Source organism: Natator depressus, chromosome 1 (genome assembly GCF_965152275.1).
Source record: "Natator depressus isolate rNatDep1 chromosome 1, rNatDep2.hap1, whole genome shotgun sequence".
Taxonomy (NCBI): Eukaryota; Metazoa; Chordata; order Testudines; family Cheloniidae; genus Natator; species Natator depressus.
Window position 1 is genome coordinate 259225540 of NC_134234.1, and position 18702 is coordinate 259244241.

General features: G+C 44.5%; 1 protein-coding gene across 1 annotated transcript; it reads right to left on the bottom strand.

The window, feature by feature from the left end:
* Window positions 1-4343: 4343 nt before the first annotated feature.
* Window positions 4344-18684, bottom strand: LOC141988789 (uncharacterized). Its single transcript, XM_074954796.1, has 7 exons — window positions 18518-18684; window positions 11882-11947; window positions 7910-8002; window positions 7186-7375; window positions 6034-6144; window positions 5411-5500; window positions 4344-4598 (listed from the first exon to the last, which is right to left on the bottom strand). Exons 1-7 carry the CDS (start codon window positions 18616-18618, stop codon window positions 4344-4346), a joined length of 906 nt encoding a protein of 301 aa, XP_074810897.1. The 5' UTR covers window positions 18619-18684.
* Between the last annotated feature and the right edge of the window lie 18 nt (window positions 18685-18702).

The following is an 18702-nucleotide window of genomic DNA, read 5'->3' on the forward strand; positions in this document are numbered from 1 at the left end:
TGTCCAAAGAAAGCCTTGTCTACCTCCTTCTCCTGGTCTGGTGGTCTATACTGGACACCCACCACGACATCATCCTTGTTGCTCTCGCCTCTAAACTTAACCCAAAGACTCTCAACAGGCTTTTCTCCAGTTTCATACTGGAGCTCTGAGCAATCATACTGCTCTCTTACATACAGTGCAACTCCTCCACCTTTTCTCCCCTACCTGTCCTTCCTGAACAGTTTATACCCATCCATGACAGTGCTCCAGTCATGTGAGTTACCCCTTCCAGTCTCTGTTATTTCAATCACATCATAGTTCCTTGACTGTGCCAGGACTTCCAATTCTTCCTGGCTTGTTTCCCAGGCTTTTTGCGTTCATGTACAGGCACCTAAGATAAATCATGGAGCAGGTCCTCAAGGAATCCATTTTGAAGCACTTAGAGGAAAGGAAAGTGATCAGGAAGAGTTAGCATGGACTCACCAAGAGCAAATCATGCGTGACTAACCTAATTGCCTTCTATGATGAGATAACTGGCTCTGAGGATGACGGGAAAGCAGTGGATGTGTTATTCCTTGACTTTAGCAAAGCTTTTGATACGGTCTCCCACAGTATTCTTGCCAGCAAGTTAAAGAAGTATGGGCTAGATGAATGGACTATAAGGTGGACAGAAAGCTGGCTAGATCATCAGGCTCAAGGGGTAGTGATCAATGGCTCCATGTCTAGTTGGCAGCCGGTATCAAGCGGAGTCCCCAAGGGTCAGTCCTGGGGCCGGTTTTATTCAATATCTTCATTAATGATCTGGAGGATGGCATGGATTGCACCCTCAGCAAGTTTGCAGATGACACTAAACTGGGAGGAGTGGTAGATATGCTGGAGGATAGAGATAGGATACAGAGGTGTAATAGTAGGATTTTATGTTTGTATTAATATAATTTAGAATGAAGGATAAAGAATAATAATGTAGCATGTATTAAATGTATTGGTGTATGATTTGATCATATCCTGCCAGCCACCCTTTTCGAATAACAGAAAGGAATGGCCTAATGGGCCATTGGTAGAAATACGTCAGCCAGAATCTGTGTCTGGACTGATTTCAAGGCAGACACAGACCTTTGAGGGTCACCAATTTGTTGTAGGTTTAGCATTTTAAAGTAAGTAAAAGAATGCAATGATTGTCTTTCTTTTTCACTGCAATTTGATGTTTCTGTTCAAAATGTTCTGTGTAAATTAATTCTGTTTTGTGTGTGAATGAGGAATGTACGTGTTAAGAGATAAATGTGAAGGCCATCACTGAACCAGATGTATGAGAGAGGAACCAGAGACAAACGCAAGGGCACCAGGAGGCTGCAATATGCTCCTATTGAAGTGTTAGAGGAGGGCAGACTGACGACTCTAAAGATGAGACAGGCACCTATCAATGGGGACAAGATAACTGTGATAAAGAATGAGAAGGACAATTTAAGAAAACAAGCACTCGTCAAACAACAATTGATTACAGCATGACGGAGCAAAACTCATTGGTCCCAGTGAAGGAAAATCACTATTTAAACCGGGTGCCTTGCCATGAAACTTTGGGTTCGTCCTGCCAAGACTTCGCTGGAGCATCGTGTCATGACCAACGGAACCCGGCTCCTCCCTACCACTGATCAACCTAGCTGGCCACTAGGTTGATCCGGACCGGTAACTATAACATTGACGGGCTGGACAGTGTGCATGGTGTGTGTATGTGTGACTGAAAAGCATATGCTAACTGCTGTATTCTCAATAAATGCGACGTGTTGCCTTCTCCCCTATAAAAGATCTCGTGTGCTTTGTATAAGCATAACAGAGGGACCTAGACAATTTGGAGGATTGGGCCAAAAGAAATCTGATGAGGTTCAACAAGGACAAGTGCAGAGTCATGCACTTAGGACGAAAGAATCCCATGCACCGCTACAGACTAGGGACCAAATGGCTAGACAGCAGTTCTGCAGAAAAGGACCTAGGGGTTACAGTGGACAAGAAGCTGGATATGAGTCAACAGTGTGCCCTTGTTGCCAAGAAGGCTATTGGCATTTTGGGCTGTATAAGTAGCAGCATTGCCAGCAGATCGAGGGACGTGATCATTCCCCTCTATTCGACATTGGTGAGGCCTCATCTGGAGTACTGTGTCCAGTTTTGGGCCCCACACTACAAGGAGGATGTGGAAAAATTGGAAAGAGTCCAGCGGAGGGCAACAAAAATGATTAGGGGGCTGGAGCACATGATTTATGAGGAGAGGCTGAGGGAACTGGAATTATTTAGTCTGCAGAAAAGAAGAATGAGGGGGGATTTGATAGTTGCTTTCAACTACTTGAAAGGGGGTTCCAAAGAGGATGGATCTAGACTGTTCTCAGTGGTAGCAGATGACAGAACAAGGAGTAATGGTCTCAAGTTGCAGTGGGGGAGGTTTAGGTTGGATATTAGGAAAAACTTTTTCACTAGGAGGGTGGTGAAGTACTGGAATGGGTTACCTAGGGAGGTGGTGATATCTCCTTCCTTAGAGGTTTGTAAGGTCACGCTTGACAAAGCCCTGACTGGGATGATTTAGTTGGGCATTGGTTTGGCATTTAGTTGGGCATTGGTCCTGCTTTGAGCGGGGGGTTGGACTAGATGACCTCCTGAGGTCCCTTTGAACCCTGATATTTTATGATTCTATGATAACTAGCCGATTGCCCTACTTTCTCAATATGAATTGGGAGACCTCTCCTGTTGCACCCTCCTCCTTGTGTTTCCTCCCGGTATCCCACTTCCCCACTTACCTCATGGCTTAGGTACCCATCCACCGCAGTAGGAGTACAAACCATTATATATTTTCCTCTTGTAACCTCAGACTCTGTTCAGATTCTTCGGGGACAACTGAGTGTTGTTGATTGCTGTGGAGGGAGGACCTAGAATTAATCAGAATTTTGTTCTTAATAAGGTTGAAATGATTGAATAAATTAGATTTAATTATTTAAAAACCACAGCACACATTGAACTCGGCCTGACTTGTCACTCTGGTATAAATGCTGCTTAACGATGATCAATTCTTACTCACAAACACAGAGCTAAATTGTCAGCACAATTTGGGGATTAGGAAGACCCTTGGGTATATTGGCAGGGTCTCCAGAGCATTGGTGGGATATTGCCCTTTTGGATCAGGGAGATGAGGCTGGGCTAGTGAGATTCTCTCTCTCTGATACACACACACACACACACACACACACACACTTACTCCTCCCACACCCCCGTTTTTCCCCTCAGTACGCCCCCTATTAGTAAAAAATACAACTTTTAGAGAAACTCCTTGTGACCTTTTATTTCTGCCGGTGGGTCTGAGAGTATTGTTTGTGCCTTTATAATAGCAACTTTGCAGCAGCACTCTCCTCCCTGCCCAGCCTATCTAATCTGGGGATGAAGAAGAGAGGCAGGAATAGGGGACAGAGTAGCAGCCGTGTTAGTCTGTATACGCAAAAAAAGAAAAGGAGGACTTGTGGCACCTTAGAGACTAACAAATTAGAGACTCACGAAAGCTTATGTTCAAATAAATTTGTTAGTCTCTAAGGCGCCACAAGTACTCCTGTTCTTTTTGAGGAATAGGGGACCAAATGTTACAGATGGTGGAAGGATTAGTTAAACCTAGCACTTCATGAGAAGCAGCTAGGCTGTAATGGGCGGATAGGAGGTGAGGCTGCATTTCTACTGGGCTCCAATCACCCTTTGACATCTACTACAACTGGTCACTTATGTATATTCAGCCTTTGATCTCTGTGATCCTGGTGAGTTCAGTGAGACCTGGAACTCAAGGTTTATATTTCCATATCCTGCATTTCCCTTTCCTCATTCTTAATTACTAAAGACTTTTTCATGCAAACAAGATACTTGCTCCTTAACAGCTCATCTATATCTCCTCCCACGGCTTATTCTCCAGCAGAAGGCATGATCCTGTTTGTTGTGGAGCTACATTGTGATAATGTCACATGCAGTGAACTGTGACTCCCAACCGTGGAGAATAAGCAGTAGATAATTTAAAAATGGAGATTCTGTTTTCACGCAAATGACACTTGGAAGTAATCAGGGATGAAAAGTACCTACAAGTTGAGACAGGCAGGAGCAAAAGTATGTCTAAGAAAAATGTTTTCCATGAGATATCTGGAGACATTTAATAACCTATTTGTAAATCCTACACTCTCCTGTGTGTGTCCCCCCTCCCCACCCGCCCCAAGCTAAATTACAAGAGTTGAAACTCAGGCATTTGCTGGATTAAAAAAAAAAGACACATACCACCAGGCTGCAGATTTACTTGCTTTTTATTGCTTTTTGACACAGGGGTATAATTTGACTCCAAACAGCCATTACTTTTAACCATAGATTAAACCCTTTCTAATTAGCTCTTCCCCACAGACCAGCTTCGGCCACAGAAAGTTTAATGGCTTCCTATCCTCCACGTTTTTATTGTCCACGTGCTGTATGCAAGAGATTAGGTTTCTTTCCTCTGTGCGCCACACAGCTTTAATGGGCGGGTTCTGAAGAAGCAACAAACAGTAAATTTTGTAGCACTCTGCTGTGAACTTTACAAGTGGCTGAAACATCTGTTGATCAGGAGAAAGAGCAGGCTGAAATAAAGCAAGGACAGGGATTATCTTATGTGCTCTGTGATGTTATGATAATTGTTAAACAGACTCTACCACCACCCTTTAACTCACTTTGCCGCTTCTAAATATGGATTAATATCAGTAACTGAATTCCTAAGCCAGAACTGATGGTAGTGGGAAAGGCATGTCTGAGGATCCTTTATTTTCTCTGATCTCCCATCCGGAGAAGTTCTAGGTTCTGGGGCTCAGCATACCAGAGGCCTGGCATAATTCTAGTAGCCATGGGCTGCCTTTGATCCCCATATCCAAGCAGAGCTTTGCAGGCGGCGGGAGAAAGAAGAGCTGCAAAGTGATGCAGCAGCTCCATTGCAGCCCACATAGACTTTTACCACAAGAAACAGGACAGAGGCTGGTTTTGTAGAGTTGGAATATGGTTATTGAAACTTGGATTCCACCCACTTACTGCTTTCCCAGTTCCACATAACACAAGGTAGTATACATCCACCTCTCATGACCCAACATGGAAACCAGATATAGGCACTCTATGAGCCCCTTCTGACTGATGTAAGGAGTGGTCTCAGTGGGGTGTGAAGGGAGGAACATCCAGAGCTCCTCAGCCAGAGAGGTTTCCACAATGTCAGCTTTGAGCGGGGGTGGAAAGAGGAGTAAAAGGGAGGGGCTGGACAGGAAAATTCTTGGGGTTTGGTGAATCTCACCCCCATGGTAGAAGTGGACGATACAGCACAGAACTCAGTGGTGTGTCTTTTAATACTGTGAGTTTCACAGACATGTTTGGAAATGGAACCCCCTTCCCAGGCTTGGTATTTACTCACCCAAATCTTGACTTGGTAATAGTCTTCTCCATAGTTAAAATAGAGATTTTTAAGGTGATTCTTTATCTCTCTTGCCAGCCCAGGGATCAACTACAAACCAAACAAAGAACAAAACAGCCTGAGTTAGCCGATATGAAATGGGAATAATCCACTTCCTGGTTATTGGCCCAACTGTGATTTGGAAACTTCCAGCGCCAAGGGTTTGGGCAAATGTCCAGACTGGGACATGGGGTTGAAAGGACATTTCTAACTCTTGTAAGTGCATTCCAGCCAGTCAATGACAGGATTAGTGTGTCTCAGTCATGTGACCTACCACACTACATATGACTCAGTCATTCTCCTATCACACCAATTACAAATATAAAGGAATCACAGTTCTCCCCTCTGCTCTGCCTGTCCTGCACATCTCACAATTTAGCTCAGGTTATTTCCATTGTAGCTGCCTGTCTACGTTAGGGCTTCCAGCATCGCTCACACTGGTGGCGCTGAACCAGGCTGAGCAACTGTGGGACACTTGATATATTTCCCTCTTGTGAATAAGGCGGCAGAGAGGTGGCAGATCTAAACAGGTTACCTGGCTTCCCACTGCTACCCAAGTCCTACTGCCCTATAATGTTAAATACCTGTTGGCTGTCAAAGGGGCTTGTAGTTCTCTTTGAAACTGGAATCTCAAGGGGTTCAAAAGTTTTCTCCTGTCTTTGTGACAGCTCTTCTTCACATTTGGAAAACACAGCCTGCAGTGCAAAGATAACAATAGATCACTGTAAGTACCGATGAGGATCAAATTAGAAGCATGGTGCAGTACGTACAAGACTTAAACCTCATCTGCAGTAGAGAGGTCATTCAACTGTAACATCCCTCAACCAACATAAATGCACCTTGAATCCAAGTGCAAAAATGCTTCAGACAGCTGTCAGGGATTGAAGCTATCGTGGTAATCTGTGGAGGTTAATCAATTCAGTGAGTGCCAGGGTGGGCACCTCCCACTGCACAAGTGGTGCAGACATTTCGGACAGCAGTCACTCCATTTCTGTGCACCTGTGCTGTCCTCTTAATTGCACAGTGATGATTTTTCCCCCAATACACCCAGCATTGGAGCAATAATTAGAAATCAAAGCTAGATCTCCTAAGTGGCACGGCAGAGCACTAGTCACAAGGAAACCAGACAAGATGCTGCAACACTCTCAGCTGATGCCTAGTTGGAGTGAGAAATGGCAAAAAGAAATTGAACCTGCTCGTCTGAATGCCAGGACTGTGCAGCACCATCAGGTTGGTCTCCATGGCATTCCATAGGCCTTGCTGGGCTGGAAAATAAGAGCTAACAACTGAGTAGTCAACATGGGGGGCGCATGAACCACCTGTTCAGGGAGGCTTCAGAGTGGAGTCTGCTACTGAGGATACTGGAATTAATTTGAAAACTGGACAGGTAAGTATCTCCCTCCTCCTGTCTGGACAGTTTGTCTCATGGTGCGCTACATTTGAGTGACCTGCCTTCAACTACCAGTCCTACAGAACCTAATTTTCAGCAGATATACTTAACTCCTCACACATTCTCCATACATTCCTTTTACAATGATTATGATGTCACGTGTGACACAGGCTTTCATTAGAGACCATACATGACATTCTTTTGATGAACCCAGGGGATCCCTGTACCCCTATATCCTCCGCCAGTTGGTATCAAGAGGTGCTTGGATCATATCTAGTTTCCTACAGTGCTATTATTTTTTCAAGACTTTATACATTTGAGTTCTAGGATATGAACAGGAAAAAACCTTAATTATGGTGCTACCGTCTTCATACGTCATTGGAAAGGTGGAGAATCTTGCAGCACATTTGACTTTCTCCCATTCAAGTGTTGTGAGCTTGTCGTACATCTCCAGCACAGCTGATAATCGACAGGGGTCATTCAAATTCTCAGAGAACTTATGGCTTCTCATTGCATTGGCCAAGAAATGGTCCAATCTAGGGCCAGAAGGGAGTTAAAAACTTCATATTAAAATGAAAGTGCTAGATACAAAGGACACATACCAAGACTAATGGGCTTTTAATTCATAAAGAGATAACTAATAATAAACCTGAACTACTTTAAGAATTGCCATGTAATTCACAAGCACACAACCTCCACTCTGCACTTCCCAACCCCAAACTCATATTCCCCTGACCAGTAAGCATCTGAGTGTGCCAGCTTCTGTCTGGAAAAATATCAGTCTCACAGCGATATTCCACATGTGGCAGCTAGCATGATCTAAAGAGCACTTGGGTTTTGTCTTGAGAGCTTGCCTCTTTCATCTGCACTTGGACACTGGGACAGACACAGAACTGCCATAATCCCCCATCTCACTGTAGCCAATAGTACACATGCCCCAGGGAGGCTGAGAATCTGGGGAGGGGATACTTCGGCTGCCAAGGTGGCATAGAGGGGTTATAGCATTGGGAGAAGGATCAGGCTCTTTGTAGAAAGATGAGCTCTGGAGGAAATATTTACAAATCCCCTACTTTTGCTCCAAGACTCCTTTCTGTTCCTTCAGCTTTTCACATTCTTCCTCCTTCTGATGAAACTCTTCTGCGCTGACCATTCTGGAAAGTTCCCTGGAATTGATTCACAGACAAAATAAATATCACTAACCAATCAATGATGCACAAGGCAAGACTAGGGTTAGCCACCCATTCCAGAATCAAGTTATGAGATAGTCCCAACTTCTCTGCAAGCCCAGCTCACAGGATGGCAAAGTTTGCAGATGATACTAAACTGCTCAAGATAGTTAAGACCAAAATAGACTGTGAAGAACTTCAAAAAGATCTCAAAAAACTAAGTGATTGGGCAACAAAATGGCAAATGAAATTTAATGTGGATAAATGTAAAGTAATGAACAATGGAAAAAATAACCCCAACTATACATACAATATGATGGGGGATAATTTAGCTACAACTAATCAGGAAAACGATCTTGGAGTCATCGTGGATAGTTCTCTGAAGACGTCCACGCAGTGTGCAGCGGCAGTCAAAAAAGCAAACAGGATGTTAGGAATCATTAAAAAAGGGATAGAGAATAAGACTGAGAATATCTTATTGCCCTTATATAAATCCATGGTACGCCCACATCTTGAATACTGCATACAGATGTGGTCTCCTCATCTCAAAAAAAGATATACTGGCATTGGAAAAGGTTCAGAGAAGAGCAACTAAAATGATTAGGGGTTTGGAACGGGTCCCATATGAGGGGAGATTAAAGAGGCTAGGACTTTTCAGCTTGGAAAAGAGGAGACTCAGGGGGGATATGATAGAGGTATATAAAATCATGAGTGGTGTGGAGAAAGTGAATAAGGAAAAGTTATTTACTTGTTCCCATAATATAAGAACTAGGGGCCACCAAATGAAATTAATGGGCAGCAGGTTTAAAAGAAATAAAAGGAAGTTCTTCTTTCACTCAGCTCACAGTCAACCTGTGGAACTCCTTGCCTGAGGAGGTTGTGAAGGCTAGGACTATAACAGGGTTTTAAAGAGAACTGGATAAATTCATGGGGGTTAAGTCCATTAATGGCTATTAGCCAGGATGGGTAAGGAATGGTGTCCCTAGCCTCTGTTTGTCAGAGGGTGGAGATGGATGGCAGGAGAGAGATCACTTGATCATTACCTGTTAGGTTCACTCCCTCTGGGGCACCTGGCATTGGCCGCTGTCGGCAGACAGGATACTGGGCTGGATGGACCTTTGGTCTGACCCAGTATGGCCATTCTTATGTTCTTATGACAGTCATTGTCCCAGATGTATTTATGGCCTTGCAACGCTGTGATACTGCTGCCACCTCACGTGATGTTGTTGCATTGTAGTAGAAGGATGCAATGTTGTTGTACAATGATGTAACGTCATGACATGATTATTTGTCTCACAAGGCACAAGATGGGATTCATTTAGATATTACAGGGATTTGCTAGCCCAGATATGTAGGAGAAAGATAATGTGTATTACAAACTACGTCTGATCCAGCATCCACTGATGTCAACATCAAAACTCCCATTTACTTTGTTAGGAGCAGGTTCAGGTCCTGTGTGTCATAACCTTGGGTAATAAACATCATTTGATGGACAAGCAACATTGCTGGTCCCTCCCTCCTGACAATCCCCTTTTCCCTGAGCACTGACCTCTGTGCTGCTGTCTTCATGCACCTTCATGGATGTTGTTCAAAAGGTTGTGTTTGTAGACTCCGAACAAGTTCAAAGGTGACAGATGTACTAGATTAGCAGTTCTCTGACTGTGGGTCAGGACCCCAAAGTGGGTCGTGACCCCATTTTAATGGGGTCGCCTGGACTGGCTTAGACTTGCTGGGGCCTGGGGGATAGCTACCCATAGTGCACAGTGGGATAGCTACCCATAGTGCACAGCTCTGTGTCGATGCAAGAGTTCCAAGTGTGGATGCACTCTATCGACATAAGGAGCTACTGTGGACAAGCAACAGCGGTTTTAATTAAAGCGGCATAACTTTTGCCGACCAAACAAGACCTCAGTGCCCGATCTGTACAATGGGGATAACAGCACTGCTGTACCTCACCAGGGCTATGAGGAGAAATAGGTTAGACATTGTGAGGTGCTCAGATACTATGGTGATGGGGCCACATAAGTACCACAGGTAGAGTGAAAACTTCTCCATACCACACTGCTATCCCTTCCCTGGGTTTTGACCCCTGCTTTTCACATACATCCCTCAAATTTCCCTCTTTTCTGAATGTAAACTTGGCTCAGAGGGCTTCACTGTATTTCTTCTGAGACCCCTGCATTCTCTCATCAACACCCCCTGCCCCCTGCAGAGGGATTCCTGTTTTACAGGCTCATTAAATGACTTCCAGATCCTTGATCTAATCACCAGCCCTTTCTTATCTTAATCTTGCCTCTGTCTGTAAACAAAATACTGACTCCCTGCCCCAGGGGCACAAGCTGGGAGCAACACCTTGGGGGGGGGGGGGAGGAGCAGAAGCCCTCCCTGCTCCCTTTAAATGGTGCCCACTGGCAGATTAGCCACTGGGGCAAGGGGGCCCACGCCCAGGGGCTCTGGCCAATTGGGGGGCCCTGGAAAAAGGGGCACACCTACACCCCGACGTGCTCCACTTGCCTAGCGCTCCTGTGGGGGGAGCGGGGGGAGCCCGAATTTCCCTAGCAGGAGGGGCAGGGGACTGCAGGAGGAAGGGGTGGGGAGTTCCCACTTGGTCTGGCCCAGGGCCCCACCAAAGCTTAATCTGCCACTGATGGCGCCCCTGTCCAAATTGGTCTGAAATTGGGGGAAAATTTGGATCTAGCTCCAATCTCTGTATCATGGATTACTTTCTGTTAACAACCTGAACCTTTGTCCTACATCAATCAAGTCTTGAGTTGACAAAATGCTAAGAAAAACTTTCAGGTTTGAAAAAGATTCATTAGCTATTTCCCTCATCCTGGCTGCCTCTGTATTTCCTTTTTCTAGCTGGGATTGAAAGCTCCAAAATGATATGGAGAGAGGCTGCTATCATTGTAATGCCATCCTGAGCAGGCACAGAAGTTGCAGGAAATCTCACACCAAAACCTGTTCTCACAGAATTTCCAACCCAGTTATATGGGGTTCAGATAAGGCTCAAAAAACATCTTTATTTTTGAGTGTTTATTGGAACCAACCTGTTTGAAATTTGCTCATCACTATTCTTGATCTTTTCGGAGGATTCATTTTGGCATTTTATGCTTGTGAACTGTGTCTCTAGGATACCGCCTCTCTCCTCTCCCCCACAATTCACCCCTTTCCACCCTCACCAGAATCCTAGCTGACACCCTTCCCTTTAGGAACTTGTCCAAGCCACCCCTTAATTAACTGTTAGGAGGGCACTGTATAAAAGATACTCCCTTCCCTCTAGCCCCAAGAACAGTGTATGCTACCACGGCAGCTGTACTCACAGTCCCTGCCAAATATAAATTTATTACCTGCCCTTACTGTATCAGACTAGGTGGCTTTATCCTCTGTCCTGCTGATGTGCAAGGGGTTATTACTTACTTAGAAAATTCTTTGGAATGGAAATAAAAGTCATCATATTGCTTCACACCATGACATGATTTCAAGATGTCAATCACATGGCAAAATAAGGCTGTGGAGTTACATCACACTGTCAGATTTGCCCTTCAAGACAAATTGAAGTTGGTGGCAGCCTCTGGACCTGACCCTCCAGCGTCAAACATTCCCTGGACTGGTGGAAAGAACCATACAACAACTGTGCAGGCATTCCGTTCGCACAACCTCCATTGACGGAGAGAGATGCCCAGCAGGAGAAATGGAGCTAGTCCAATCACTGGGCATGTTGATATTTTAGTATCAACACCCACAAGCACTCTGTAAACTTGGTGAAGAGAAAACCACACTTGGAAACTTTCAAGACTTCTTTTCTATAGTAGATATTTAAGAAGGAGTCACAATATTTTTCACTGTCACCGAGGCCTGAACCTCCCCACTTACCTGAATCTTCCTTCCAGAACCTCTTGGCGATCCGCCATACATTTAACTAGAGCATTCATGTTACTTCTGTTGGGCAGAGAATAATGAAAAGGGATTAGAGTTAATAAAATATCCATAAAAATAATAACATCTGCAAAAGCAAAAGCTAAAGCCCCTTCCAAAATTATTAGTCAGCCCTTCAGCAAAAAAAACGAAACAGCCAAGACTTATATGGTTAAAAACATATCTGCTTGGGCTGGTGGCTTAGAGATCACTGCTCTGCCCTGCCCTGTGGGAGACCTGTGATGATCTGAGCCACCCTCTCTCTGTCTCTTTCTCTAGGAGTTAGCGCCAAGCAATGGCGCCAAGGCACAGCACAGAGCCTCTGGAGACAAGGAGGGCCACACATTGTCCCTCTAGGCAAAGAAGGGGCTCGCATCTCAGTAAAGGGCAAGGAGGACAAATGACAAGAATGGTGCAAACCTCAGGGATCCATTACAAACATGAACAATTGTTTGGAGACCCCAAGGGTAGGGGTCTAAAATGGAATAAAATTTCATATCACCAAACTTATCTAAGTTTGTCTTCCACAGATTTCACCAATTGTTCCTTCTTGGTTCCATCCAAATTTGTGAGCTTGCCCTGGGGAGCCTCACTTTCACCTTTGTAGGGCACAGATGTATCAGGGATGACAGTTAACTCATTAGAAGCCTTCCCAACATAAGAGCGGCAGCACCAACACCACCTTCTACCCAGTAAACCCGTACCATCACAGAAAAGAAGAGGAAGTTAATAAAACATATATATAAAAAAATAAAAAACCCTACCCCAAGCAAAGTTACCCCAGAAAGAGAAGTGCCAGAGCCTCCATGAAATCCACTCGAGATTTTGCATTTGCGACTCATTTTTATGTGGAAAGTGCTAAGATACTACCATGACAGGTGGCAGGATAGAACCTTAAAATAGGTTAATGCTAGCAATAATCACTGGGGCAGGATGAACTGGGCAAGATAAAATAAGAACTCACTACACAAAACTCAAACTGACACTAAAACCATTTCAGTTATGAAAAAAAATCTGTCTAGCTGTTTTGCTTAAAGCAGATTTCTTTTTTGTTAAAGGCACTTTTCTTTATTTTGTAGAATCCCATTTAGAGAAGGAGAAAGGAGGAAATAGGTTGTAACATTACAAAGATATTTTTCAGTTTCATGGATGCTTCTCAGTTTCCTGGTTCTTCCTAGGAGCAGAAATGCCAATATTGTTCTGGAGTGATTTCCAGCTCAGGTTTATAGGTTCAAGATGTTCCTGCAATTCAGTTAATGACTGAGCAAGGATCTGACACTCCTTGCCCCCATATAAATGCAGCTTGATGAATTTTGTTAGAAATATTGTGTTTGTAGAGTCCCAACAAGTTCAAAGGTGACAGATGCACTAGACAGATGGGAGGAGGGTGACTGGCCCCAGGTGAAGAGGCAATTTACAGAATAGCAAGGAAAATACACAATTCACACTTCTGATCACTATTCTAGATCTTTTCGGAGGTTTCATTTTGGCATTTTATGCTTGTGAACTGCGTGTCTAGGATACCGCCTCTCTTCTCTCCCCGACAGTTCACCCCTTTTCACCCTCACCAGAATCCTAGCTGACACCCTTCCCTTTAGGAGCTTGTCCAAGCCACCCCTTATTTAACTGTTAGGAGGGCACCGTATACAAGATTCTCCTTTCCCTCTAGCCCCAAGAGCAGTGTATGCTACCACGGCAGCTGCACTCACAGTCCCTGCCAAAAATAAGTTTACTACCTGCCCTTACTGTAACAGACTGGGTGGCTTTATCCTCTGTCCTGCTGATGTGCAAGGGGGTATTACTTACTTAGAAAATTCTTTGTAATGGAAATAAAAGTCATCATATTGCCTCACACCATGACATGATTTCAAGATGCCAATCATATGGCATAATAAGCCTATGGTGTTACATCACACTGTCAGATTTGCCCTTCAAGACAAATTGAAGTTGGTGGCAGCCTCTGGACCTGACCCTCCAGTGTCAAACACTCCCTGGACTGGTGGAAAGAACCATACAACAACTGTGCAGGCATTCCGTTCCCACAACCCCCATTGACGGAGAGAGATGCCAAGCTGGAGAAATGGAACTAGTCCAATCACTGGGCATGTTGATATTTTAGTATCAACACCCACAAGCACTCCGTAAACTTAGAATCATAGAATATCAGGGTTGGAAGGGACCTCAGGAGGTCATCTAGTCCAATCCCCTGCTCAAAGCAGGACCAATCCCCAATCAAATCATCCCAGCCAGGGCTTTGTCAAGCCTGACCTTAAAAACTTCCAAGGAAAGAGATTCTACCACCTCCCTAGGTAACGCATTCCAGTGTTTCACCACCCTCCTAGTGAAAAAGTTTTTCCTAATATCCAACCTAAACCTCCCCCACTGCAACTTGAGACCATTACTCCTTGTCCTGTCCTCTTCTACCACTGAGAATAGTCTAGAACCATCCTCTCTGGAACCACCTCTCAGGTAGTTGAAAGCAGCTATCAAATCCCCCCTCATTCTTCTCTTCCGTAGACTAAACATTCCCAGTTCCCTCAGCCTCTCCTCATAAGTCATGTGTTCCAGACCCCTAATCATTTTTGTTGCCTTTCGTTGGACTCTCTCCAATTTATCCACATCCTTCTTGTAGTGTGGGGCCCAAAACTGGACACAGTACTCCAGATGAGGCCTCACCAATGTCGAATAGAGGGGAACGATCACGTCCCTCGATCTGCTCTCTATGCCCCTACTTATACATCCGAAAATGCCATTGGCCTTCTTGGCAACAAGGGCACACTGCTGACTCATATCCAGCTTCTCGTCCACTGTAACCCCTAGGTCCTTTTCCGCAGAACTGCTGCCTAGCCATTCGGTCCCTAGTCTGTAGCGGTGCATTGGGTTCTTCCGTCCTAAGTGCAGGACCCTGCACTTATCCTTATTGAACCTCATCAGGTTTCTTTTGGCCCAATCCTCCAATTTGTCTAGGTCCCTCTGTATCCTATCCCTGCCCTCCAGCGTATCTACCACTCCTCCCAGTTTAGTATCATCCGTAAATTTGCTGAGAGTGCAATCCACACCATCCTCCAGATCATTTATGAAGATATTGAACAAAACCGGCCCCAGGACCGACCCCTGGGGCACTCCACTTGACACCGGCTGCCAACTAGACATAGAGCCATTGATCACTACCCGTTGAGCCCGACAATCTAGCCAACTTTCTACCCACCTTATAGTACATTCATCCAGCCCATACTTCTTTAACTTGCTGACAAGAATACTGTGGGAGACCGTGTCAAAAGCTTTGCTAAAGTCAAGAAACAATACATCCACTGCTTTCCCTTCATCCACAGAATCAGTAATCTCATCATAGAAGGCGATTAGATTAGTCAGGCATGACCTACCCTTGGTGAATCCATGCTGACTGTTCCTGATCACTTTCCTCTCGTGTAAGTGCTTCAGGATTGATTCCTTGAGGACCTGCTCCATGATTTTTCCGGGGACTGAGGTGAGGATGACTGGCCTGTAGTTCCCAGGATCCTCCTTCTTCCCTTTTTTAAAGATTGCCACTGCATTAGCCTTTTTCCAGTCATCTGGGATGTCCCCCATTCGCCACGAGTTTTCAAAGATAATGGCCAATGGCTCTGCAATCACATCCGCCAATTCCTTTAGCACTCTCGGATGCAACTCGTCCGGCCCCATGGACTTGTGCACGTCCAGCTTTTCTAAATAGTCCCTAACCACCTCTTTCTCCACTGAGGGCTGGCCATCTACTCCCCATGTTGTGATGCCCAGCGCAGCAGTCTGGGAGCTGTCCTTGTTCGTGAAGACAGAGGCAAAAAAAGCATTGAGCACATTAGCTTTTTCCACATCCTCTGTCACTAGGTTGCCTCCCTCATTCAGAAACTTTCAAGACTTCTTTTCTATAGTAGATATTTAAGAAGGAGTCACAATATTTTTCATTGTCATCGAGGCCTGAACCTCCCCACTTACCTGAATCTTCCTTCCAAAACCTCTTGGCGATCCGCCATACATTTAACTAGAGCATTCATGTTACTTCTGTTGGGCAGAGAATAATGAAAAGGGATTAGAGTTAATAAAATATCCATAAAAATAATAACATCTGCAAAAGCAAAAGCTAAATTATTAGTCAGCCCTTCAGCAAAAAAATGAAACAGCCAAGACTTATATGGTTAAAAACATATCTGCTTGGGCTGGTGGCTTAGAGATCACTGCTCTGCCCTGCTCTGCGGGAGACCTGTGATGGTCTGAGCCACCCTCTCTCTGTCTTTCTCTAGGAGTCAGCGCCAAGCAATGGTGCCAAGGCACAGCACGGCGCCTCTGAAGACAAGGAGGGCCACACATTGTCCCTCTAGGCAAAGAAGGGGCTCGCGTCTCAGTAAAGGGCAAGGAGGACAAATGACAAGAATGGTGCAAACCTCAGAGGTCCATTCGGAACATGAACAATTGTTTGGAGACCCCAAGGGTAGGGGTCTAAAATGGAATAAAATTTCATATCACCAAACTTATCTAAGTTTGTCTTCCACAGATTTCACCAATTGTTCCTTCTTGGTTCCATCCAAATTTGTGAGCTTGCCTTGGGGAGCCTCACTTTCACCTTTGTAGGGCACAGATGTATCGGGGCTGACAGTTAGCTCATTAGAAGCCTTCCCAACATAAGAGCGGCAGCACCAACACCACCTTCTACCCAGTAAACCCGTACCATCACAGAAAAGAAGAGGAAGTTAATAAAACATATATATAAAAAAATAAAAAACCCTACCCCAAGCAAAGTTACCCCAGAAAGAGAAGTGCCAGAGTCTCCATGAAATCCACTTGAGACTTCGCTATTGCTACTCATTTTTATGTGGAAAGTGCTAAGATACTACCATGACAGGTGGCAGGATAGAATCTTAAAATAGGTTAATGCTAGCAATAATCACTGGGGCAGGATGAACTGGGCAAGATAAAATAAGAATTCACTACACAAAACTCAAACTGACACTAAAACCATTTCAGTTATGAAAAAAAATCTGTCTAGCTGTTTTGCTTAAAGCGAATTTCTTTTTTGTTAAAGGCACTTTTCTTTATTTTGTAGAATCCCATTTAGAGAAGGAGAAAGGAGGAAATAGGTTGTAACATTACAAAGATATTTTTCAGTTTCATGGATGCTTCTCAGTTTCCTGGTTCTTCCTAGGAGCAGAAATTCCAAATTGTTCTGGAGCGATTTCCAGTTCAGGTTTATAGGTTCAAGATGTTCCTGCAATTCAGTTAATGACTGAGCAAGGATCTGACACTCCTTGCCCCCATATAAATGCAGCTTGATGAATTTTGTTAGAAATATTGTGTTTGTAGAGTCCCAACAAGTTCAAAGGTGACAGATGCACCAGACAGATGGGAGGAGGGTGACTGGCCCCAGGTGAAGAGGCAATTTACAGAATAGCAAGGAAAATACACAATACACACTTCTGATCACTATTCTTGATCTTTTCGGAGGATTCATTTTGGCATTTTATGCTTGTGAACTATGTGTCTAGGGTACCGCCTCTCTTCTCTCCCCCACAGTTCACCCCTTTCCACCCTCACCAGAATCCCAGCTGACACCCTACCCTTTAGCAGCTTGTCCAAGCCACCCCTTAATTAACTGTTAGGACGGCACTGTATACAAGATTCTCCCTTCCCTCTAGCCCCAAGTGCAGTGTATACTACCACGGCACCTGCACTTACAGTCCCTGCCAAATACAAGTTTACTACTGAGCAAGGATCTGAAACCCCTTTCCCCCATATAAAGCATGAGGGAGTCAGGGGCCAGTTGGAACCACAAGTCTATAATTCTCCACTAGGGTTCAGAGATAAAACAAAATACAAGGATGAAAGCAATGATACTCTTCAGTGAGACTGTAGGTTCAACACCACCACTGGCTTATGAACTACTGTTTAATATTAACGGAAGGAGCAGTTCTCTAGCTTTTCAGTGGGTGTCACTGCTGTTGAAAACCTCTCTTTTAAAACTGAAACAGGATCCAAACTGTGCAGCTTGAGCTTGCTCCATCGTACAATGATCAGAGCCAAAACTCCAGATCCAAATACGCTCAAATTTTAGGGGAAGTCCAGCTTTGGCACTGAACTGTGCAGCTTCGCTCCATCCATAGTTAAGACTTACTGCACAAACACATACTGGCCAAACTTTTGCAGCTGACCATAGGATGATACAGGATGCATGTGTGTGGTGCCTGCGGGTGAACTCAAATGAGCAGAAAAGGTCAAGTTCAGCAGTGGTCAGTGAAAAAGCAAACCCTGTTCTCCCCTCGCAGTATGTGCGGGAACAATCATTTTGCAGTGAAACCACTTTAAACAAAAACGTCAATTTTCCAACGGGGCAAAAGCAAGGCACTTTAAGGTTTCATACAGAGGGAGGGCAGGGGAAGTGCAGAATCTTGTCATTTTGGTTGCAAATCTGTGTTCTTCTATCCCGGATTGAAATGTGCAAATGTTAGCAAACAAAAACATGCAGTCTCTTCTGCATGCAAGTTTCACAAGTGTTTTTGAACAGAAAATTAGAGCTCCTATTAAACATGTTGCAATTACCCACTGAATTCCCATTCCCCAACATACCTGCAGATCTCCTCTGAAGCCCTTCTACTTTGTTGTTGGTTCTTCAAGTGTGAAGTATCTGCATGAGCTCTGCCAGGCTTAGTCAACTTGATTTGATCCATGCTCCTATTAAAATAGCAAATGTGTCTTCCAAACAGGAGGGGACAGAAGAGAGAGGAGTTGCATGGAAGCTGATCCACAGGAGT

What these genes read in the sequence shown, in the direction of transcription:
- LOC141988789 (XM_074954796.1), bottom strand. Translation starts at nt 18,618, where the DNA reads ATGGATCAAATCAAGTTGACTAAGCCTGGCAGAGCTCATGCAGATACT. An exon ending in AAAGGAGTCTTGGAGCAAAA is followed by an intron (nt 7,376 to 7,909) that starts GTAGGGGATTTG and finishes TTCTGGCCCTAG; the next exon opens with ATTGGACCATTTCTTGGCCA. An exon ending in GCCCCTTTGACAGCCAACAG is followed by an intron (nt 5,501 to 6,033) that starts GTATTTAACATT and finishes TTTGGTTTGTAG; the next exon opens with TTGATCCCTGGGCTGGCAAG.